The sequence below is a fragment of the Cololabis saira genome, chromosome 2 (genome assembly GCF_033807715.1).
Source record: "Cololabis saira isolate AMF1-May2022 chromosome 2, fColSai1.1, whole genome shotgun sequence".
NCBI classification, from domain to species: domain Eukaryota; kingdom Metazoa; phylum Chordata; class Actinopteri; order Beloniformes; family Belonidae; genus Cololabis; species Cololabis saira.
The window spans coordinates 28,649,460-28,676,031 of NC_084588.1; the positions used below are offsets into that span (position 1 = coordinate 28,649,460).

At 40.5% G+C, this 26,572-nt stretch overlaps 1 protein-coding gene across 2 annotated transcripts in view; it reads left to right on the forward strand.

Annotated features, from left to right (window-relative positions):
- The window catches only part of syt7b (synaptotagmin VIIb), a 190,069-nt gene that overhangs the window by 142,484 nt on the left and 21,013 nt on the right, over window positions 1–26,572 (forward strand). For both annotated transcript variants that reach the window (XM_061742547.1, XM_061742558.1), the window contains one exon: window positions 351–473. In XM_061742547.1, the coding sequence (XP_061598531.1) occupies window positions 351–473 (123 nt within the window). The remainder of the gene's footprint in view (window positions 1–350; window positions 474–26,572) is intronic.

The following is a 26,572-nucleotide window of genomic DNA, read 5'->3' on the forward strand; positions in this document are numbered from 1 at the left end:
GTGGCCCAATGTGTTCCACATGTTTATGTTTATTACTGAGTACAATGCCTAACCTATGTACAATTGTGCTATACTGTATGGATGAAGGTTTGGTTGAGATGCATTTCAAAGTATTTAATGGACTAAGCATTTGTACAACTGAAATGGCTTCACAATAGTCAACCACCTCTTTCCCACTCTCTCTTTGTACACAAAATGAATGTGTGCTGTGTGTGTAATCATGTTTCTGTCCCTCCCTGTCTTTGTTTTTTTTATTTATTTTTTGTGAAAATATGTGTGTCCCTGTGTCTTTTTTATCTATGTACTGTACCTGTGTGGTCTGGTTACTCCTTGTTTGTCTGTGTGTCCAGTGAGGGGAAGATGGTTGTTCTGTCTCTAGCAATCGGGCTGGCTGAAACGGATGACTTTGCCAATCTCCCAGATCTTCAAGAAGCACCGGCAAGCAAAGAAAATGAAACCACACCAGAGAAAAGGTAAAGACAGGCATGAGAGTGACGAATGTGGTAAAAAACAAAATATGGAGTAGCAGAAGTAGCAATGTTCTGTGTGCCATTCACTGATCAGCCTGCACATTAAACACTAAATGTGTGTAATGTCAGTTTCCCAGTAGAACCTTGTTTTAACCAAAGTGATCAGTTTCATTTACTGTGGTTTTGTGTGTTTGAGTGGTTACGGACTGGAAATATATGCAAGGAGGACTAATTCAAAGTATTGTATGATTAACTGTCTCTCTTGCATCGATCTAGCAATCTGCACGTGACAGTAAGGTGCTCTGAAAAATCTATACTTAATAGTAATTTCATAGTTAAAAAAAATTTTACTCAAACTAATAAAACTGCTATTAGGGAAACTAAAAGCTGCCAAGGATTTAAAGATATTCTTTTTGAAAACATAAGATTTGAAATAAGTTGCTTGGACATGGTTGGTACTCAATACCTTTAGGTATATAAGTTTTATCCATCTATCCATCCATCTTCTTCCGCTTTATCCGTTCCCGGGTCGCGGGGGCAGCAGCCTCAGCAGGGATGCCCAGACTTCCTTCACCCCAGACACCCGAGACGTTCCCAGGCCAGCCGAGAGACATATTCTATCCAGCGTGTCCTGGGTCTTCCTTGGGGTCTTCTCCCGGAGGGACATGCCTGGAACACCTCCCTAGGGAGGAGGGACATGCCTGGAACACCTCCCTAGGGAGGCGTCCAGGAGGATCCGATACAGATGCCCAAGCCACCTCAGCTGACTCCTCTCAATATGAAGGAGCAGCGGCTCGACTCCGAGCTCCTCCCGGGTGACCGAACTCCTCACCCTATCTCTAAGGGAGCGTCCAGCCACCCTGCGGAGGAAACTCATCTTGGCCGCTTGTATCCGCGATCTTGTCCTTTCGGTCACTACCCAAAGTTCATGACCATAGGTGAGGGTAGGGGCGTAGATTGACCGGTAAATCGAGAGCTTCGCCTTTCGACTCAGCTCCTTCTTCACCACGACGGTCCGGTACATCGACCGCATTACTGCAGATGCTGCACCGATCCGTCTGTCAATCTCACGCTCCATCGTTCCCTCACTCGTGAACAAGACCCCGAGATACTTGAACTCCTCCACCTGAGGCAGGACTTCTCCACCCACCCGGAGAAGGCACGCCACCCTTTCCCGATGGAGAACCATGGCCTCAGTTTTGGAGGTGCTGATTCTCATCCCTGCACATGCTGAAGGTCCCGGTCCGATGAAGCCAACAGGACAACATCATCCGCAAAGAGCAGAAATGAAATCCTGAGGTTCCCAAACCGGATCCCCACCGTCCCCTGGCTACGCCTAGAAATCCTGTCCATAAAAATTATGAACAGGACCGGTGACAAAGGGCAGCCCTGCCGGAGTCCAACATGCACCGGGAACAAGTCTGACTTACTGCCGGCAATGCGAACCAAACTCCTGCTCCGATCATACAGAGACCAGACAGCCCTTAATAGAGGGCCCCGGACTCCATATTCACTCAGCACCCCCCACAGAATGGCACGAGGGACACGGTCAAATGCCTTCTCCAGATCCACAAAACACATGTAGACTGGTTGGGCAAATTCCCATGAACCCTCGAGCACCCTGCAGAGGGTATAGAGCTGGTCCAGTGTTCCGCGACCGGGACGAAAACCGCATTGTTCCTCCTGAATCCGAGGTTCAACTATCGGCCGTATTGTCCTCTCCAGTACCCTGGCGTAGACTTTCCCGGGGAGGCTGAGAAGTGTGATGCCCCTATAGTTGGAACACACTCTCCGGTTCCCCTTTTTAAAAAGAGGGACCACCACCCCGGTTTGCCACTCCAGTGGTACTGTCCCCTTCTTCCATGCAATGTCGCAGAGGCGTGTCAACTAAGACAGCCCTACGACATCCAGAGACTTGAGGTACTCAGGGCGAATCTCATCCACCCCCGGTGCCACTGAGGAGTTTATGAACCACCTCAGTGACCTCAGCTTGGGTGATGGATGAGCACGTCCCAGAGTCCCCACTCTCTGCTTCCTCAGTGGAAGGCACGTCAGTCGGGTTGAGGAGATCCTCGAAGTATTCCTTCCACCGCCCGACGATGTCCCCAGTCGAGGTCAACAGTTCCCCACCCACACCGTAAACGGTGCCGGCAGAGTACTGCTTATAAGTTATACATTTTATATATATACATACAGTATATATATATATATATATATATATATATATATATATATATATATATATATATATATATATATATATATATATATGCCTGCCATTATGTTTACATAAAACTAGTTCAGATGTGTTTACATTAATCAGCCATAACATTATAACCACATCCTCCATATCCTCCTAAATGATCTCTGACTAGTCAGGGTCTGGACAAATATTATCCTGGAGTGCCTGGTACCAGAATACTAGCAGTATCCCCTGAGCTGGGGGTTTCTACCTCTGATTCTACCTCTGACCTCTGATTAGGATTGCTTTACAGATATGTCTTCAAGTCCTTGTGAGGTGAGGATCATATGAACACCTCAGACTTTGTATGGTTCTTTGAGCACATAGTAAAATTAGATTGAGAGGCAGCTACTGTATTCTTTTGCCATGGCTGAATGTGTGATTGTTCTGAAAACAATGTTAGATATGTGGCAAAATAATTTTCATGTAAATGCCAAGATGCAGTTTTTTCCCATCTGAAACATTGCATTGTAACAAGATCGTTAATGTTTGCCCGCCTCCCCTGTGACTGGTCATAATGTTATGGCTGAGTGCTTTGTACCAGGTAGAATTAATTTAGTTCTGAAGAAAAATCCCAAATCTTTATTCAGAACACATTTCGCTGGATTTTCAGAATAAAAGCCCATGGTTACCTAAATTAATATACAATACTCTCAGAAATATGTTTGATGACTGTAGTTTAAGCTACAATAGGATAAAAAAGAGAAGAAAAAAAAGAGAAGCTGATGCACTTTTCAGTGTATTACAGTAACTGAGTAACTGAGTAACTGAAATATTTCTTCTGAAATGTTCCAGTGATAAAGTACTGTGCAAATGTTTTAGACACTTGGATGGTGAGACTCACATTCATTACGCAGAACCATTAAGAAAGAAAACAGTTCCATATTAACTGTGAGGCATGACAGCAAACCAAAACATGTAGTCAAACAAAGCAGGAAGAACATCACCAGCAACACATGGTGGGGCCGTCACAGAGCTCAGTCTGGGTCTCAGTCTGGGTTACATAAACAAAACACCTTGAACAACTAGATAACTATACTGAGCAGATCTGGGGCCTGTACTACGAAGCAAGTTCAACATACCCAGGATATCTTTTCCTTATCCAGATTCACTAACCCGGACAATTGCAATCATGCTAAGCGGTCACACGACGGTGGTTATCAACTCGGTATATCAACCCAGGTTTCTCCAATCTGGATATGAGCGCGTGCACATAAAAGGGGCGGTGTTTTCAGCGCATGACCAATCGCAAGCATGGAGAAGTCCGCTGTCAGAGCCGCTTATTTCAGTAGCGAAGAGCAAACAATAATTTTACGGAAATATGATGAGTATAGGCATATAATACAGGCAAAAAGCAACACAGTTGCAGCTGCAAAATGCAGGAAAGACAGCTGGCAAAAGATCGCTGACTGTATAAATGCGTAAGTTCATAGGGATATAAACATCACTGCCCCATCATTAGGGCATAAGTAGATCTGACTATAATTACAGTTGTCTATTCTGTTAAATGCATGTGTTGCTTAGATGTATTCGTATGGCGTGTATGACAATTGTAGCCTCATTCTTTCAGCTGCAACCCCAGCGGAGTGAAACGCACATGGGAGCAAATAAAAAATAAATATAAAAACATAATTCAAAGTGGTAAGTAGGCTCACTTTCATATCTTAGAAGTACAACAAGTACAAGGCTTTAGTGTTTCTATCACTCTCTGTTTTAGGATGATATCGGTATACAAAAGCACAATGAAATAGCATTGACATTACTTGCAGCAAACAGAAAAAAAAATGACAAGAAGAAGACAGGAGGGTCCCTGAATACGCGTTCTCTTCGGAGGGATCCTCTCACGATCCGCGCACCGAGCTCCACTGGATTCTCTTCGAAAGGGCATGCCATTTTCCAAGAGAGCTGATTGGTCAGTGGGCGGTGCTTTTATACCCGGCGATCTGTATCTCGAACATAACCTGCTCCGGAGCAGGTTAGCTGTTCAGCATAAGTTACCATGGCGATGTACCCCGGTAAGAAGTGAACCACCGTCGTAGTCCTGAAAACCCAGGGTTAAACCTGAAGTTACCTCGCTAACCCCAAATCCCGCTTCGTAGTACAGGCCCCTGGTGGTGTTTGAAAGGTAGTCTCATGACATTAAACATTGATATAACTCTATATATATATATATATAACTATAAATTTGAATTTATATGAAATTAAAAGTATTAATTAAACCCCTTGCTTTGATGCCTAAGCTGTTTTACGTTTTTGGATACATTAATTTGAAATTCCACCTCTGTTCATTAAATCACTCATATTTCCAGAAAAACTAAACAAAGAATTAAACCTTGATGCTGGATTGGGTTTTTCTTTCTGCAGTTAGTTTGTCTTATATATTTCAGTGCTACTCTAAGAAAATTCACTGTGTTCCTTTTTTCCCTCTTTTGCTATTATGTTTTTCTGTAATTTGTTTTGCATATCACCACATTCTTTCACCCCTTTTATATTTTGGCTCCTAAGTACTTTGTGGTCTCTCCACCCAAACCTTTAATGTCTGCTCGTCTGCAGTTCGCCTTTGCCGTTTTGATCTTTGAGTTGGATGCAGCGGGGAAGGGCACCCTCATTATTTAGAAGTGAGATTCTTCACTTGAAACCGTCGTCTAAAAATATGCCAACTTCTCTCATCTACCAGTGATCTCACAGCAGCCGTCAGAGACTAACACAGTGTCTCAGCTGGTGAACAAACGACTGAGCATGCTGCTCTCTTATCACATCAGTGTTTGAAGGATAAAGTGCTTAGCCTGCTGCTTTGACTCTGCTGAACTGAGGATAAACCTGGAGTAGTTTGGCATAATCATCGCCCCATACATTCCTCCATACATTTTTAGGGTGGTGGGTGTCAGAATTAAGATTCCATTAAATTTATCAAATGCACAAAGCTTTCTCAAGCCCTTTCTGCAGTGCATCCAAGTGTGCTGTTCTAACTAGGTCATCTGTGAATTTGTGGCTGACGAAATATAGAATCCAACTGAAGAAAAGGACATTAAAATTGTGCATTTCTCCTGGCTTTAGAGCAATAATACAGAGCTTTTTTTTATCATTTTAAATTTCGTTTAAAATATTTGAAAATATTTAAGGGTCAGACGAGTCCTTCTCTCTCTCTCTCTCTCTCTCTCTCTCTCTCTCTCTCTCTCTCTCTCTCTCTCTCTCTCTCTCTCAAATGCTGTCTCTTACGTACTGTCTAGAGGTGTGTTCAATACTTAACTCTAATCACAGCCAACCAGCTAGCCTCTACCCAGAGACCTAGCCTGGTCCAGGTTTTCTAGAGTTCCTCCACATATAATAACAGCTCTCCGTCAGTGATGTTCATGGCTGGTGAGGCACTGACTTCATTACAATCTGATTTACAAACAGGAAGCCTACAGAGTAGCTTATTCACTATCCGGCAGCAGTTAACGGGTTATGTTTAAAAACTCATATCAGGTTTCTGTACACATTCAAACTGTACCACACAAAAAAAGCACATTTAATTAAAATGAATGCTATTATGGTCTTACCTATACCATTCACACAAGAGGAAAAAATAAACGGATGGCTGCAATTGACTTATTAACTGTAGATTGTAGTTTATTGTCACTTATTCTGCAGCCGAGGAGTTGTAAAGAGAACCACTGGGATCACGACTGCCCCCTCCTGTGAGGCAGGAGAACTGCATGCATCACTTGTGGTGCTTTTCCACTACTAGTACATACTCGGCTCTACTCATCTCAACTCGGCTCGACTCAACTTAGCCTAGTTTCTTTTCCATTACAATCCAGTACCTGGAGCAGGAGTAGTTGGGGTTGGAGTGAAGCTGCTGTGACGTACTTCATTGACACAAACAAAGAAAGAAAGCAACACTAAAGATGTAGAACATGGGGGAGATGGTATATGTACTGCAGGGTCTGTGGCTTGTGTTTAAAAAATGAGAGTGAGAGAAGGTTTCAAGCAGCTACGCTTTTTAATTTATATTAAATTAATATTATATTTATATTATTTTATTATAGGTTGTCCGTTGGTAGCCATGAGCAGCTATGGACAGAGAAAGCTTCTTGTAGATATTTTCATTTCTATTCGCACCATCTCGGCAGAGTAGTTACAGAAAAAGTTTCTACTCGGCACGATTAGACCCCTAGTGGAAAAGCGGCAAAACGAAGTCGACCGAGCCGAGTGGAACCGAGTAGGTACCAGTGGAGAAGCGCCATTAATGCCTCTCTGCAGCCGTTTTATGATTGCTCGGCGGAAGAAACACTACACACATACAGTTGACAAAATAACCTGTACATTATATATATCATATGGAAATTTAGTTCATTTGGCAAAAGTGTTTGAACATTTTATAGCGACATACAGACAATACTGTCTCACTGACTGCATAGCATGCCAGCACAGTTGGTAGAGTCATTGCGGAATCCATGGTGAGGCTCATCTGGCTGAAGCCTCACCGCATGTCTCTTCTCAGTATTTGAACAGTAAATGTGAAAACTCAGCGATTTTGAATAAAAAATTATCTAAAACTTGTGAAGTTAGATGGAAAATAACTTTATAGTCCAAACTATTGGATAAATATATCCATTTAATTATTTTTTTTCATTTTAAAATGTTTCTTTCCCTAATGAAAGGTGAGGCACGGCCTCCCTCCCACCGCACGGCACTGCTCCATCATCATCGATGTCTCTCTGTTTCATCTCTTTGTCTCCCTGGTTACATTGTAAGCCCCCTGTGTTGGTCTGCTGGCTTGATCCCGACCGTTTTCCTTGAGCACAACAAACTAAGCGTGCATGAGAGGGTCTTGCTGTGATAATATGACAGAACAAGGCAATCGCTTTCTTGAGAACTATATTACCTACCGAACAAGGTTCCAGGCTCTTTTGGTTTACCGTATATACTGTCTTCATCAAATCTGATCATACGTAAAGCCCTGTCAAATCTATAGTTGTTCATGCATACTGACCATCACAAACTATAAGAATAGGCTGTAAATAGCCACTTTGCTACAGATATTACAATGTAGAGATTGAGTGAAGATCTCTTCATTCCACCTCCACTCTCCAGTTGTGCATTCAGTGATCCCACACAGGTGCACTATTCCCTCCCCAGTGTGAGTTTTCATAAAACCTCAAAATATGAAAACAGTCCTTTCATCTGCTCCAAGGACCACAGTGAGCATCATATTCCTAACCTTTCTGGTCACTGACTGGTTTATCCACACAGTGCTGAATAGATGTCACTAAAAGATGTAAAGTTCCTTTCTGGCTGTTGTGATACACATGCAGCAATGATGGCTTCAGTTTTTGCATCGCTGTTGTCGTTTGCAGTGTTACTGCAGTTACATGAGAGAGCCGCAGCAGCACGGCACCAGGGTTCGCTGAGTAGCTGGTTCCCCAAGTCGAGTGATGGTGTTTGTAACAATCGGACTGGCTGTTCTCTGGCTAGCTGACCACTGTGGGAGAAACCTTTGCGTTTTTTTTCCACAGCATCTTTAGTTGCTTGTAGGGGTGTAACAATATATCGTGCCACGAAATTTTGCGATACAAAAACGTCACGATACGTGTCGTGGAGGTGAAACCTGTATCGCGATATTGGGTTATTAATATTAATCTATTGTGTTGACTAGAAACGCGCATCTGACCGCGGCCGCAGCCGCGACCGCGCCTCGACCCGCGGACCAAAATCTTACTCCGCTCAGAAGAAAGTAGTCCCGTTTTGCGGTCCTGTTTTGAGCTCTGAACCTTTACTTATTTAAGTCTGGTGTAGAGTTAAGCCTTACCTTATTAAATTAAACCTTTTTGGGGTCGTGAGTAGGATAAACACGGGACAACTTCTGCGTGAGTTTGCGTGTACTTCAATGTTCGCTCAACAGCGTAGGATTTCAGAACATCAACACAACACCTAGTGCTGTATCACTCCGCCCAATCTAAAACATACTAACAACTGACTAGTGTAAATATAGTCCCTGATTTACAGAATATAAAGAATATATTTATAAAATAATGAACCCTGAATTACCAAAATAACCTTCTTAACAAAAATAAATCTCCTCTTACACTTATAAGGTGAGCATGAATCAATCTTTTTTATGATGTAAAATTGTATGTATTTATTTACTTTTATTTATTTATTTAATTTTAGTTGTTAAATTTCTGGAAAAGAAAAAAGTCAAATCATACATGAGAGAAACTATTCAGTTTGTGGCAAAATATTTGTACTTGTATGAAACTGAAGATGCATAATGCAAACCTGACATTTACTTTTAGTTCAGTTTGTGGAAAATGGTTGGCCTGGCTTTCTCTTTAAAACTTAAACAGTTATAAAGCATTACAAACTGAAACAATAGGGCAAACGCACAGCATTGTTTTGTATTATGTGTCTTTCAAATAAAAGACCATTTTTCCAGTCATATATTCCTCTATAAAGGTTGTTAAAAAATACTGCTATAATATCGTATCGTTATCGTGACCTCAATATCGTGTATCGTACCGTATCGTGAGATTAGTGTATCGTTAGACCCCTAGTTGCTTGTGACTTGGCTAGGTGTTCTAACAGCGAGTCTGAATGCAGGTGTTTTGTTTTTACACTGCTCAGTGACACAGATTTCATCCTTTGCTTATCGTTTGAAAATATCCTTATGCCCCTGTTAAGTCTTTTGGCATTGTTAAGTCACACAGGACTTCATTTGCCCTCATTGAATTACCGTTACTATCTGCCATGGCAGAACAGTGGGATTCCAAAGAAATGTTATGTCGTTACACCTCAGTGCTGTTCACGGTGGTACAGATGGAAACAAAGTGACTGTGTGAATGGGGAACGTGTAGCATGATGATGAATACTAAAATGCAGTAGGATTTTAGGTGTGTCTAGCTGTTTCTCCATCAACTCCAAATACATTTGGATATTTACTCATCACATATTCCACCATGTTCACTTTTTTGCTATTTCCTCTCTGTGACTTGGTGTTTGCTGCAACTGGAAACGAGGTTGATGAAAGCAATAAGAGAGATGCAAAGCACAAAGAGTGTGGGCTGTAAAACCCCTAGGGTGCAGTAAGTTTAAATCTCAATAAGACTAAAGTGAACAGCATACTTGATTATTTCTGAGTTCATTGGTATGGGTTGTCCCTTTCACAGACTGAACTAATTTGATCCATCATTAATATACACCCATTTGGGTAACTTTATTGTGTTTTTTAGTATTCTTTCACTAATAGAAATTGCTGCTGAAAAGTCAATTATTGGCACAAATTATATCTGTTCAACTTTTCTTTTCTCAAATTGACGATGAGATTACATTAAGGAAGATATAAATGGCGCTTGTGCCATGATGAATGGCATGTGGTAGCACATTATTGTGCCTCATTTTCTCATTCTAATTACGTATCAATTTATTTTACTATAATGGAAGATTTTGTAGTTGAAACCAAAAAAACTGAAATTAATCTACAATTTATTTTCTGTAAAGGCTTAAATGATGTGGAAAATAAGAAAACAATAGGATGCATAGATTTGCCATTCATTCAAACCTTATATGTTTAATTGAAAGGACTGCAAACATATAACCAGTATTAAATATTGTGAATTAATTATTATGAAATTGTTATACTCGCTTTGGATTCAACTGAATTCTGTACTGTAGAAATGCATTATTTATGTTTATTTTTATACTGCACTCCTGTGCCATATTTTTGGTTTTAAGATGCATCCACATTACGTGCCAGTTTATCATACCGACTGGTTTACATTGCCAAGTTGTTGTACTAACTGCAGAGTGTGGTTTGGCGTTGTCTTGCATGAATAAGGAAGGCTCTTTATGAAAAAGATGCCATCTGGATTGCTTGATCTGATAAGATTAGGTTCTCCTGTGATTAAAAAAAATCAAAAATCTTTTTTCTTTTTACTTGACTCTATAATCCTGTCCATAAGAAGTTGATGATGTGTTTATGACCCATTTAGTGAAACTGATGTGTCAACGCTTCGCCTGAGACCCCTATAATTGATGTAAGCAAAACAACATTTCTAATATTCTTTCAAATAATAAAAAGTATATACATATTCATTCTGAGGTATTTTCACACTGACACGATAAAGATCGGCCCAAATAAACTTTGGGCATTAAAGTGGTTCGCTTTGGTTAGTGTGAACACAGTAACCGCACTCTGGTGGCACCATAACATTCGTGCAACGGGTAATCGTGAATTCTGGCACGGTTCATTCATAATTTGAAAAGTGCACAGCTTTGATCTGAACCAACTACGGGGTGTACTCCACATGTGTGATATAAAAAGGGCTCCTCTGTGAGCAGGGCAGGGCTTCATACAGTAGGTAGTAAAGGAGCACATAAACAAATGTGGTTAAACAAAAGTAATGCAAGGAGTCACTTCCAGTCACATCTGTGCTTCATTTATAAATTGTACCTATTGATTAGTGATAGCACTGGTCTTTGTCATGTGACTTGTGGTGGCATTTTGAATTGAGTGCAAACAATATATTTGTGAACACGAGCCAAACTAACTGAAAAAACGATACAATGCAGGTTGATGTGCACAGGAGTGCAATGCAGGTTGATGTGCACAGGAGTGCACCAACATATGTGAAAACAACCTTAGACTTGAAAACAACCATGTATAATTATATTTTTCTGTTCACAAAGACTCACTCTCAGTTTCAGATGTTTAGGGCTAAATTACTCCAGTACTAAAAATGGCCATGGAGTAGCATGGTAGAATCAATTTTCCAGAGCTGGTAACAATGTTTTTCAGGGTGAAACTCTGAAATATATGATTTTCAGGATGGTTTTTCCAGGGATTAATGACTGTAGGAGTGGATTCAAATGCAACCATGATATTAGTGAATTAGTGTGAAAATTCATATTTTGTTTATCTCTGTCCTTAATCTCTTGACAAAAAAACGCTTGTCTTCGGATTTCTTATGTGTAGCATTATTATATGAAAAGTCACTTTGTGTCACTGCTATGAAAATACCACAGCCCCGTGGTGGACTGGACATAATCATCCACCTGCAGATAAAGATGATGGAAGCTCTGAGGCTGTTTGTGTTATTATCACCTCAGAAAGCTGAATTTGTGTAGCAGAGCTGCATCTTAATGAGCACAGAGATTCAGCACAAACAGAGATACAAGAGGGAAATAAATCTGACTAAACTCAAAAGGGTTCACTGGCCCTGTCAACTTCTACTCTGAATGGTGAGTATATAAAAGCTGTAAAACACGTAACACTTTTAGATACAGAGCGTATCTGTCTGCTTCCATATGATGCAAGTCAAGAGTGCATTATATCCATACACGACTTCAGCTAGGATGCATGCAAATCAAATGAAGATCATTTGCAACATTCCTCACATAAAGATGCAAATATGGATGTAGCTGATTGTGTTTGACTTTCACAGTTGAGAAATTCATATTTGTAAATTTTACTAAAAGTGATGTATTTACAATAATTTCAGCTCTTACTGGAGCAAGATTCATACAAAATAGTTTGTATATCCACAACTTTAACTGCTGTTTGTGTAGAGATGAAAGAGAGATTGCATTGCATTGTAAGGTTGATACCCTGATTCCAACATAAACTTGAAAGGTCAGGTGAAATCAAATCTAAAATGCATGCAGTTGAAATAAATACACCGGAAATGCCTCACAAACCTCGTACTATACAACATATACCGTAAGACTCTCACGTAACTGACGTGCAAGTTGAGGCTTAAAGAAATAAATAGATATGATATAAAATAACTAAAATGGTAACCAAGATAAGAAAAATACATTTAGGTACTTCTACTCTAGCCAGGAGTTTGTAGTGATAGCTGAATTTATTTTATTTAATCTGTATTGTAAATTTAATAGAAAAGTTTTTTGAAATACTTTTTATACAGCCATTAATGCATATTAATTTTAATCCTTGAGAAATGTTATAGATCATGCAAGCATCTGATTTCCAAGAACAACCTTGGCCATAAAAGAAGGTTCACTCTCAATTAGTTATGTATAAAAACTCACAGAAAATCTTTCACAAAAACCTTTCACGGAAGATGAAGCTGAATAACATTTTGTTATTTGAGTTTGAGTTTGAGTTATTTGTTTCCTTGTCCTTTGGGATCTTTTATCTTTTGTATTACAGTTGTACTTTTTAACTGTTGTTAGTGTTATATTCGTCAGAGTTCTGCAGTTACTGTTTTTCTCAGCCCCACTTGCCAATCAGCACCGGATCTTGTTGATAACTGTCTACTCCATTCGCTCATGTAATCACCTCTCCCACTACAGACACTCATTGTTTTTCTGTTCTCCACCAGTGACATCCCTGTTGATGCTCAGTCATGGTTGTCTTCTCCTAATTTGGCTTTTTCCTGGTTTCTGTAGTTTCAGTTGCTTTATTTTTGAACTATTTCTGGACTTTCTGCTCCACAGCATTTTATCTTGTCAGTTTATTCAAGTATTTTGCTTTCACCATCTGACTGTCTCTTGTGTCTGACAACGTTTCGCTCCATTCAACTTCTAGCTTGAAAAAGAAAGGAAATATTTTTAATTTGGTGGTTTTAGTCTCTATAAATAGTTGTGGTGTTTATTACACACAGTTAGAGTAAAAAACTCTGAAAAAAGGTGGAAAAAAAGTAGTTTGACTACAAACACATCGGCAGGTGTGACAGCTGCACCACAGACTGCATTTACATGCAGTCAATAACCCTTTTAAAACCTGAATATTGGCAATAACTCGAATTTGCACGGCCATGTAAACACCAATAACCCCTTTGAATAACCCGAATTTGCTCATATTGGGGTTTTTTATGATCCCTGGGTTACTCCTTTTAAAACCCGAATATTCGGTCATGTAAACGCCAAACGGAATATCCCGATCAAACGGAACATGAATTTGTTTTCTGCGCATGCTCTGTTCGCAAGGAATCTTGGTCTTTTGAGTCCAGGAAGTTCTTATAAACATGGAGAAACGCAGACCACGCCACACTTTTGGAGTGAGGAGGAGACTAATCACTTTATAAATGTAATGAAGGATATGAACAGTTTGCATTTGTAGAGGGTAGAAAGTACGGGGATAGCGAGATGTAAAAGAAGGTGAGCGAAAATTTGCGCGAAGCAGCATTTGTTTTGAATTTGGATACAGGAAGAAGAAGCGGAAATGACGGTAATTGCGTCATGACGTTCTCCGTGCGTCGCTGGTTTGATCCAGATATCCCGAATGATTAATTACCATGTAAACAGAATATTCTGAATGTTTCAGTAACCGGAATATAACCCAAATTTTGACTGCATGTAAACGTAGTCACTGTAACCAGAGCCAGTGTTACTTATTGTACACTATTTATAAGATCCCTGATAAAGTTTTGCTCTCCATTTATTTTCTGTGCAGCTTTTGATGTAGAAAATAAAAGCTCTGTAAAATTGGCTTTTTTGTTTTGTTAACTTTCATCTCAGCATATTTTTCCTGCTTTGCCTCATTAGACTTGAGTTGCTTTGAAAGAGTCGGTGCACACATGGTCTTAAGTATAATGCCAAGGCCACTCTCACCACCTGTATTTGATCTGTAAACTGTTTATGCATCCAATCCCTAGTATTATGTGAGTGCTCTCGGGTTTGTGCCTGAAAATGTACAAGCTTTAAATAAGCCTCATGTTGTACAAAGTGAATGCACCAATTAGGACTGGGCAATAAACCGAAAATTTACGATTACTGGTATTCACTCCGATGACTGACGTCAATTTTCCCATGTCGGTAAATTTGGTCTTTTGATTTTTTTAAAAATAGAACGTAATTATCTTTTTGTCCATTTTGACCGTGTGCTGATAGGCTATTTTCATTCCCCTTTAAGACGGTGGACAGCATGTTTGTAATCACGTGACTCCACCCATCCAGTTGAATGAGAAGGAAAACTGATGGTTCAGACGAAGAGGCGGCTGACATAGCTGACATAAAGCATCGAGCGTGAGACTCATACATTTCAACTAGTTCACACGCTCTCACGCCACACATGGCATTTCTCACACTGAGAAATTAACCTGACCGCACAGTAATTCCAACTGCCCATCTCACAAACGGGTAAGGTCTGAGTTTCAGCTTAAAGCGTTCCATAGTGGAGGTAACCTAAAGGCACGTTTCCACTAGCAGGAATTCACGGTAAATCTGCCGGACAGGAACTTCTAAAGTGAGCCCTAACAGAGCCGTCTCCTCAGCCCCTTCAGCCAGCGTGTTTCCACTACACTGTAGCACCACAAAAGAACCTTTGACTGAAAAAACGCATTTTTTGCAGTTTGCAAACGGCCAGCAGAAGAATGAAAAGAAGAAGAAACACGTAAACATTGGATGCTACTTGCTTTTATATTTATTTATTTATTTATTTACATATTTTTTAAACAAAAACTGCAATCGTAGCGATTGAGATTAAAAGGAACCCCTCGCCGAACCTCTATATTGGTGTAATATGGGAGGAAGCTCCATCCATTGTTTTTTTTTTTTCATGTACTCTCTAACTGCATCAAATGTACTCATGGTGGTCACATGATTTAAGTTCACGTGAAAGGGCTGAACGTAATTTCCTGCTTTTAGAATATCCAATCAGCAGAAACCACCCACCAAGTGGCCCCTCTTGGCAAAAAAACAGCCCTCTCCTACTACAGGGACATTTTCTGGGCCTATAAAGGATCCTGAAGGTCATATTATAGGGCTGTTCCTAGTGATGAAAACATGCGCAAATGGCCCGGCCCCCGAAAAATCTACCCGGAACTCCTGCTCTTAAACACACACACACACAAACAAGGACAGAATAACAACCACTGTTCATGGGGCCCATTTGGGGCTAAATGTGTTTTTCTTTATTTAATTTTTTTGTTTGTTTGTTTAGAGCAGAATGAGACAACTGCTGTTCAATTATTATTATTATTATTAGTGCCCGAGCACCTACAGTGCCAAGGCCCTATTGTATCGGTAGGAATTTTTTTTTTTTTCCGACGAAATGAGGGCCTTTTTGCCCCCCTAAACGTGCCCCAAAAGTCACCAAATTTTGCACGCAAGCCAGGCCTGGCGAAAAATTTTATATTTAATGGTTTGCATTAATGGGCGTGGCCTAATGGCTCAACAGCGCCCCCTAGAAAACTTTGTGCCTCAAGCCCCACAATACGGTTTGACGTACATGCACGCACATCGGTACACACCTGTATCATGTCACAACTTAAAGAAAAGTCTCTTGGAGCCATGGCCGAAACCGAACAGGAAGTCAGCCATTTTGAATTAATCATGCAATTTATGCCATTTCTTCAGCCGTTAATGCGGCCCGAACCATAACATGCAATCGAGGTAAAACTGCCCAATTTATTATAATATTGATTTGAGGTCATATTTGCCAGTCCTAGCACCAATGTGAGATTTAAAAAACAGAAGGGAAAAGTCATATTGATAGCATGAAAAAGAAAATGACCACTTCTTTCAAATAAATCCAGATTTTCAATAGTGGATTTTAATAAACCAAATAAATTGCATTTATGAGTGTTTTGATCATGCTGTAGTGACTTGATTTTCGCAAAACAAAAAACCTAAGCCACTGAGGGGCTGCTACCGATAACTCTAATTGACGCATCATCTGTAGTGCTCCATGAGTGAATCCAAACGTCCGTGCGATACTCAAACGTATTTAATTTACACCAGTTGGCTAATTAACAATGCCGTTTCTGTCAACGTCTACACACTCTTATACTAATATCTTGTATGAAACAAAACTCAACAAAAGGGCTCAAATTTGGCCACTAACGACGATGACGGTCAAAAAACGGTGTGCTTCTCCCAGGTCAGCAGCACACACCTGTCCGTGATTACCTCTTCCTCTACTCAAATAACCTCCCACACCACTGGACCCAAACTCCACCTACTGTGGCAACCAGGAAATAAAGTAACACATAATATACAAGAAATGGCTCTATGTTGTTTTACATTTAACATTCAGAGCCAGGCAGTAAATGTACCAGAGCGAATAATGTCTTGTGAATTAATTTTCAGTGAGAGTTTATTGCTACATGTGTCAGATACATAGTAATTCTTTCCTCGTGAATATTGAAAGTGTATGTTAGGTTTATTGTTAAGAAGTGAGGGTAAATAAACTTCAACCACTTTGGTTAATATCACAGTTAACTGATGACTTCAGCTGGAAAAGATGTTCAGAGGTATACTGCACTTGTGGATTTGCACTTTGCAACATGGTGGAGTATTAATCAAGCAGGAGGTTGTCACCTCTTATCAGCTGACATATTGAACTCTTTGAGTTGTGTGTCTGAGCCAACAATCACAGTGAGTCAAACCGGCTAATGACTGGCCACTGCTCCCCATCCCAGCCTCTTGGCCCGGGAGAGGCCTGGAGGGAGGTTGATTGGAAAAAAAAAGAGATGTAGGTCAGCACAAACAAGGCATCATTCCAAACTGTTAGAAATAAGTCTGGAGCTCATTCACCATGCCCCCGGTTGTTGCTTGTAGCTTTGAGCAGGAGGAGGATATAACAAAAAAAAGAAAAGAAAAAAGGGAAAATAAAGCAGTGATGGTGTTTAGCTTTTGATGTCACAAAACAAATCTTATTGATTTTGTCTTAGGTTTATAAATATGTGAAACATAATTTCAGGTTCTTTAACTTACCTATTGATGAATTAATTTACAAAAACAGCTACACTCAGTGATTCAATCTCAAAAGGAAGGTAGTGGGAGTCCAAGAGCACCGAGCCAGTCCATCTTGGTAGATGGCTCCATTAGTTGTATTAGCCATTGTGAGGGGTGTGGTGGCCGAGTGATTTGTCCCTGCTGAAGGGGAGCGCTGAGTGGGTTGACATTGGAGCCTGGCCCTCATCCATCACAAGACATGAGACCTCTGTTGTGTTTCATGGTCTCCTAGGGCTAGAGTGTGATCAGCAAGGCCCAGATACAGTATGTTTATGGTGACACATTTCCTGTCCAGGTCCTGCTGGTAACTCTCATCCCTCATGTTCTCACCCATTCATCCACTTTTCCACCCTTTCCCTCTGCCTCCTGTTTCTCTCCCATCCCCCTCATCATTTTCCTCTTTACACTCTACAGTCCCCTTTTTGTCTCATTTATCTTTCAGTCCTCCTCCACTGTCATTTATCTGCCCTCCATGTGCTCTCTAATTGGATAAAATACTGTCTTTCTTATTTGTTTTTTTACACCACTTTTCCTTCCTATTTCTCATTTCCTATTCCACTCTCTCTTTTTTCTCCTAATCCCCTTTTTCCTGAGGGTGTTGACTGGCGTACTGTAGGGATGGGATGATGTCACATCAGCGTTCCCCTGTCGCTTTAGATGAATGTCAGCTTGGCCAGACTCTGATAAATCTGCTTCATTGCTAAACATCAAAAAATGAGTAAGATTGCTCTGTCAACAGTTTAGCTGCATCGGTATACAGTATTTTCCACATACCTGTGAACTTGCTGTTAAATGTCTGCACTAGTTTGGAAGTTGCTTGCGTGTTTAAACCCCCTAAATAATGTTATACTCTTGAAACTCCATGAAATAGCATCCTGGATGCCACAGAAATAAACATCACACACAAAGTAAGGAAATTGAGTTTGGTAGATTATTTCTTCATAGTAACAATGCTTCTTGGCAATAGATCTGATATCATTGGAAAGCTTATTTATTTCCCTTTTAAATGGTGCGTCATTTGTAAGGAACATGTATTTGTGGGATGAGCAGCAGAGCTGAGTATGTGGGTTGCTATGGAGCCAAATCAAGGCCAAAAGTTTTGCTAATTTGAAAATAAAATTTGAACCTGAAAATTCTTTTTTACAGTTTCAATTTTATTTTTTTCAGTATCAGATCTTTTTTTCAGTTTCAAATCTTTTTATTTCAGTTTCAAATCTTTTTTTCAGGTTCAAATCTTTTTTTTTCAGTTTCACGTCTTTTTTTTTCAGTTTCACTTCTTTTTTTTTCAGGTTCAAATTTTTTTTTCAGGTTCAGACTTTTGGCCCGGATCTGGCGTGGGGGGCGTGGCATCAACTGTGAGGGGCGTGGCATCATGAGTGACAGCAGAACAGAGAAGGCGGGGGACGTTACTCAGTCATGTTGCCTTCAGGAAACGTAGGTTGCAGAAGCTATCAGTAGAAGAATGATTCAACACTGTATATACACCATATTCACGTGATTGGCAGTGGAAAAAACTGATATTAGTGACACATTTCTGTTTAAAAAGCTGTTTTAGACCGTACTTGGTAGTATGTGGAAGTGGGAAATGTCAAACTTTAAAGTGTGGCTGTTGAACTGTACAGTCTGGCATTTATTGCTTTTATACTGCGATTGGTGCCAAGTACGGTCTAAAACAGCTTTTTAAACAGAAATGTGTCACTAATATCAGTATTTTCCACTGCCAATCACGTGAATATGGTGTATATACAGTGTTGAATCATACTTCTACTGATAGCTTCTGCAACCTACGATTCCTGAAGGCAACATGACTGAGGAACGTCCCCCGCCTTCTCTGTTCTGCTGTCACTCATGATGCCACGCCCCTCTCAGTTGATGCCAAGCCCCCCACGCCAGATCCGGGCCAAAAGTCTGAACCTGAAAAAAAAATTTGAACCTGAAAAAAAAAGAAGTGAAACTGAAAAAAAAAGACGTGAAACTGAAAAAAAAAGATTTGAACCTGAAAAAAAGATTTGAAACTGAAAAAAAGATCTGATACTGAAAAAAATAAAATTTAAACTGTAAAAAAGAATTTTCAGGTTCAAATTTTATTTTCAAATTAGCAAAACTTTTGGCCTTGATTTGGCTCCATAGGTTGCGCCCATAAAAAAATGGCCAAATCTTCTCTGCCAATGCCAAACCCCTTATTTTGCTATTCACTCTTCTTTGTGTTTGGGGGATTGGATAATTGAGGTTTGAAGAAACACATATTGGCAATTTAGCCATTTATCCATTTACCAAACAGGAGCCTGGGTTACGTGTGGAAGAACCATACACAGCCACAACAGCCTGGCACCTCCTCCTCATGCTGGTCACACACTGCTGTGGGATGGCATCCCATTCTTCGAACAGCATTTGTCGCAAGTCACCCAACATGGTTGTGTTGGTCACTGTGGCATGGACATCACACCCAAGCTGATCACACAAGTGTTCAATGGGGTTGAGGTCAGGACTGCTGGCAGGAAATTCCATCCTCTCCAAGTTGTAATTGATGAGCCTTGCTCTGAGAGGGCGAGTGTTGTCATCTTGGAGGATAGAGTTCAATCCCAACCTGTGGAGATATGGGATTAACACTGGTTGCAGAATCTCATCTCGATATCTCTGCATTGGCATGAGTTTTTCCAGTGAGGGAAATGGTGCCCCACACCATCATACTGCCTCCACCAAAATATGTTACTCTATCGGTGCAGCGATCAGCATAGTGTTCTTCACATCTTCTCCACACCTTAACCTTATGTTCCAACTACCGTAGGGAAAATCTGGACTCATCGCTGAACATAATGTTCCTCCATAATCAGATGCCCGATTGGCACGTGATTGGCTACGGGTACCAGAATAAGTTGTTTAGCATTGGCAAACGAGATTTGGTATATTTTTCATGGGCATAACCCAAATATTCAGCTCTGCTGTTCATGCTACAAATGCATGTTCCTTACAAATGTGTTACTATTTAAAAGATAAATAAACAGGCTCTACAACAGTATAATATTTATTGCCAAGAGGCATTGTTACAACAAATAAATAATTTACCAAACACAATTTCCCTTACTTTTTTTGGCGAAGTTTAAGAAATTCTTCTGAGGCTCATTATTATTAGCTCACCCATAGTAAACATGTATTGCATGGTTTATTTTTTTTAATTTAAATTCTCTTTTTCTGGTGTAGTCAACTGAAAGTATTCCAATGATAAAGATATTTTTTGAAACACTACCTTTCTAAAAGAAAAAAAAAACAAAAAGATTAGCTCACTGATAGGCTACATCTGTAATGTCAAATCAAAAGAGTACAACGTCAAAAGTCACAGGAACAACTATAATTTGATCTTCAGGGAGTGTGACCCTCGATTGCACCATTGAAAGCCACAAGTGCTCCATGGAGCAACATCACTGTCATTTACTCTGAGCAAAGGCTTTTTATTCAACAATCCAAATTCAACTATCTGGAGTTGGTGTAATATTTCTGGATGTTACATTACTATGGTTACTCAATTCCAAGAAAAGTTCTTTTATGCATGTTCTCTGGTGGATAGTGTCATATTTGTATACCACAATATATGCGTATTCATAGGAAAGAGGCAAAAGTGTTTGCTGGGTGCTAATCTTCAGTGAACTGGACAAGCCCTCTGTGACATTACCTGTACATTTCAGAAAACAAGCTTTCCATGTAGTTTTTTAAGCCTGTAGAGGGTGTTATGTTGACAAAAATTGACTGCCCAAATTTGGTGAAACTGCAAATAGGGATAACAAATAAGCCAATTACTCACATTGAATACACCCAACTCAGTTTCCACAAGCCGCATATTTTAGCTTAATTTAGCTAACGTTAACCTACGATGCTTAACAATACCATAGATATATTCTGATTGAATACGTCAAGCATCGATCAAACTCCACCAGAGCTGCTGCGATCATCCCTCCCTAGCCTAGCCTTTGCCCTTGTAGGTGGAGACTGGAAGCTGTTTTGTGCCTTGTTCCCCCATTACCTTTAAGACCAACCCATGACACGATCACAGTGGTCTGCCAGTATAATGACAGGCCCAACAAGCCATATTATCCTAAAAATAAGAGTGATTAAGCCTGCTTGGCTCTTAATTTGCAGCTGCCAAGTTGCTAAAGTGATGACAAACCTGAAGTCTACCGTTGCAGACTTTCATGCAGCAGTCACTCAAAAAGACATTCCCCAATTGTGTATCAATGTATGGCTTTTTTGAATTTCACCTGATGAGGTACATCAATATTCATCCCTTGTACAGTTATCATGAATGTGAAATTGATGTAGCCCCTTGCTGCTAATGGTACAACTTTGATATTAGGGGGCAAGATGCATACACACAAAAAACATTCATTTTGCTACCCAGTAGCTGGTATTTGTTAATAAAGAATGTACATATACTTATATTTCGAACAATTAAACCCTGATATAAAACAGACAATGATACTGCATGGGATGGTCTGGGGGCATTAAAGACCTAACTAATGCAGCTTTATGAAGAGAACAAGTATTTCAATTTTGTTCTGGTTTTCTGGCACCAGATGGTAGTTGGTTGATGCTCTGCTTTAGGTCTTCTAGGTCTGTTTTAAAAACAGTCAAGTCATCTGCCTATCCCTTGTTATCCCTTTCAGACAAGGTCGTATGATCCCATAGATAAATGTTCATCTGTTGCATATAAAGTAGTGTTTGCCTTCTCTTCTACACCTCATAGTTTTAGATGACACACTTTTGGGCTTCTTGTTTGTGAATAGACCACTTCTTTCTACCTCTGAAGGGTCCTTTGTTCTCAAGTAAGAGGTTTGATTGCTTCTGTTACTTTTTTCTATTCAGCTGTTTTTCTGTTGGGACTGAGACACAAACAAAAACAATATCATTTTATCCACTTTGCTGAGGAGTCTCAGTTTCACACTTGGTACAATTGCTTTTCTTCTTGTCAGCATGGTGTGTTGGTGGTTAAACTGCTGCCTCACAGATAGATGGTTGATAGTTCCAGTGCTGATTTTCACTGGGTAGTCTGGTTTCATCACCCAGTTAAAAAACATGCATGTTAGTGATTTAGGGTTTTTAACGAAAATGCCAATAAGAGTGAATATGAGTGTGTGGGGTTGTTTGTCTATATGTGGCCCTGTGATGGACCAGTGACCTCTTCCAGGGTGTACCCCTGTCTTTTGCAAAAAGCGAGCTGGGACAGCCTCTGGCAGACATCTGTGACTCTAAATAAGAAATAGAGGGTATAAATCATGAATGGATGCTCTTCTTCTTTATTGTTCCTTTTACTCCCATATAAATTATTATAAAATGGGAGTGGAAATCAGACCCATGAAGTGATCTATTAGAGGGAGCCATATTTATATAGAGTAAAGCTTTATAAATTTGATAAAATTACTTAACCTATGCATAATCTACCTTTGTACACTGCTTTAATTATGAAACAACAAAAAGTTTTGTACATCTAACTCCAGGTCTGGAGTTAGATGTAGATCTATTTTTATTTCTGGTTATTGTCTGCCTTTAAACTTGAATCTCTGAAACTAAACATGCACTTAAACTTTAATTTAAAAGTTCTTTGTTGTGAAAGCCAGGGTGGCTGTGTGTGCATGTGTGTTCTCATACATCATATATATATATATATAAATCATATATATTTCCTCTGGATAAAACATGTTCTTCATTGAATAAAGCTCATAGAAAGGGATGGATTTGATCCATGGGGGTCTGTTGTATCCAACACTAAATGATAGGAGTCAGTTTCAGCTTCCTATCATCTGGGTAGTCATTCATGTTTTTGCATTGAATATTAATATTGTTTACAGACCAAATATAATTTATGAAAGAGCTTTGGTGTTTCATTGCATAAATACATTGCACACATATGTAAATGAAGATGTTTCTCCTGTTTACCTGTAATTGAAAATATAACTAGTTCTGGCAAACAGAAATGTTTTGAGTTTATATAAATCCCTTTACATGGCTCATTCCAATTACAGACTCTAGCTCCTTTGTATTTTTAAGAAAGCCATCCCTGCCTTGCTAACCGATGTACCTGCCAAGCCCGCTGCTGCTCAAAAATCCCTTAATACTGTTCATCACTCCCAATATCTCAATGTAAGTAGTATCTGTGGGGAGTAAAGCTGATCCTTACGGGGAAATTTATGTCGGAGAGTCCTTTGAATGAACCTAGTGATGATATATCTTATAGTAACAATCAATACCAGTCTTATAGTTCTGAATGATTCAATACTAAACATGTAATATAGCTTCTTATTTCAATCATCTCTTACCTGAACTGGTTGCACACACTTTAGAGTGTGCAGACAGATCCTTAGGGGGCATCTCTGAGGAAAAAAGGTTGTGTATATGTGCATGCAAAACAGACATCACATCCTTTTCCTTTTTACAGAATTTCTTTTCTGCACATGCATGTGTTGTGTTGCTTTACTCCTTTGCTCTATTTTGTGTTTCATGTTCATGAATTCAAGCCACTTGCCGTCACAGCTCCGCTTGAACTTCCGCACTTTTTTTTTATTCTAACACACTCTGTACAGTAATTACTTTTCTGATACCCCTCTATTAAAGCTGGATGAATGAAGTATGTACCTTTGATTTATTCAGCCTTTCTTAATCAATGTTGAACAGACTCTGTGACAAACAATAGCCATGGGAAGATAAGGTTCTTCTGCATTGTCCAATGGGATGTAATGACCTGCTTTGTCCGAGCACTCACAAGATGGCTTTCAACTCAGATTGAGGGCAGGAGGTCAGAAGTCAGGGTTTTTGAGCTTCACTGCGTCAGATTGAAGTGGTTGTTCTCCAGGCAAGTTACCCTCAACCTCCGAGGGGGATTGCTTGTGTGTATGCGTGTGCTCATATGTTCTATTTTGAAGACGTGCTGCATGGTGGCTCATTTGCATTTCTCTGCCATCAGAAAAGCACTGTGTTGAGTGAGGGCAGAGTTTCAGTTGGATGATCCAGAGTAAAGGTTACACCATAGTTGCGCATTCCTCTTTTTGCATGTTTTGTTTTTGAGAGTCATGGCTGGAGGTTATTCTGCACTTCTTTTTTACTTTTATGAATCAGGTATTTTCATCAGGAACACACACACACACGTATACACACATGCACTCAGTGGTATATGCGCTGAGGTGTATTTGAAGGGCCCCAGGGGTTGAAGAACTGTAGGTATGAGGAAGTCAAAGAGAACATTTCAAAAGCTTTATGGATGTTTAGACCTTTTTGCCTCCTGGGCGTTTTGCTATTTTCATTATATGCCCCTCTCCTTGGAACTTCGTCTGATTTTACTTCTCTCTTTTGAGGGATCTTGTTGCCATGGGTACTGCATCCCCTTGTAAAATGCATGATGGTAGTGAGTACAACCTCAAGTGGAAGCACACATTTTGGTAGTCATGACTACAACAACCTCTGAAAAATGAATTATATAACTAGTGTTGTGTTTCAGACGAGATAGTCACTGGCAGGCGTAAAGGGTCAATTAACAGCTACAGACATTTTTCCATCTGTTTGGAAACATCCCAAAGTCCATCATAAATGACAAGATAGATTTATTTTCATTTATTACTTTCATAACAAATGCAATTCCATGTCTAAATGTTTTTGTTCTACCTCAGAACAAAAAGCTTATCCGAGGATGTTATCTTGCTGAAACATTATGCAGCACCAGTGCTCTGTCTGTGTGTAAGCTGGTTTGTGTATTTAGACTGCAAGTAAATATATTTAGTATATACACACATGGATGAACTCACTTCAGTACCACACCCATTCACCGCGTGTCCCACAGGCCGTTTCCGTGTCAACAGTCATGATTCGAGGACAGTCTGTTCTGCAGTGGCAGGTCTGTGTGTGCATGGTGACTAGTGTGGGACGACATTGTGTGCAATTATGCTGATAATGCTCTCTCAAGTGAATATGAGAAATTAAAGAAAGCAGCAAAAAAAGACAGAAAGAAAGAAATATGTAAGGTTTTGAGAATATTTGATAATCCACTTATCCACTTAATTATATATTAATAAATCCGAAGAAATTGTAAACTTTTTAGCTGGTGACATTAAATTAGATTGAAACAGACAGAGCAGTGACTATTGCATTTTGGGTATAAAAAAAGCACTACGTAAAACATATTTATGTAAAATGTATATGCCTCAAGTTACAACAGTTGTTTTGACCTACCCCATTGAACATGCTCTGCATGTTTTAGGTCATTTTTAGTCTGATATTCACTCTTGTTCTACGCCGTAGCCTACGCCGTAGCCTACGCCGTAGCTGTGGCTCTAGAGCCTGCAGCGCACCGCCAGCCGCTCTCCGCTCTCTGCTTTCCACTCTCGCCGGGATGGAGACGCCGGTGGGCAGGATGCACGTTTGGGTGGGCACAGCTCACCCCTGCCCCCCCCTAAAACCGGCCTTGCTTACAGGTGAATGAGACATGGGGTAGTTTTGTTGAAAATGTGCTGTCCAAAATGTCCTGGACAACTCGACTCCTGCAAATGCGCGTTCCCCAAAGTTTGTGGGGGCGTGGCTTTGGACGGAGCGCTGACGGGAGGGGGAAGAGGGGGCGGGGCTTAGAGGAGGTCTTGCTAGAATCTTGCTAGCTCTCTAAAATCATGGATAATACCTTTAATTAAACACAAGTTTAACTCTGAACCGCTCTAGATTAAACTGATCACCCAAAACCAAAAACCTCACGCCTCCTCTGGGATCCGGATCGGGAAGCTGTGGGCTCTTCGGGGTACTGATCGAGTTTCTGTCGCGGGTTTTCCAGTCCGAGGCGGCCCCTCGGCTCGGTTCGGCTCTGATCCCGCCGCCGCAACAGCCGGAGCGATCCCCCTTGGTCAACGGAGCCTGGTCACGTCGTCTTGGTGCGCGCGGGTCCGGTCCACTTGTCGGACGTGCGGGCTCCCGTCTTATGGCTGATGAGTGCGTGGGCGTCACAGACTCAGATGGTGGGATGCTTCTTGGGCTGGTGTGGGCACGTTCCCGGAGGATCGGTTCCGCCTTGCAAAATAAACTCAAACAGAGAAAGGTTAGTAGCAGAGGGAGAGAGGAAGCGCTGTAGCGTACGGATCCCCAAGCCAGATGCCGATGCGGGCGCGTTTCCCCCCCGTTCGGGGTGGAAGGCCGGTCTGTTCCGACGTGCCTT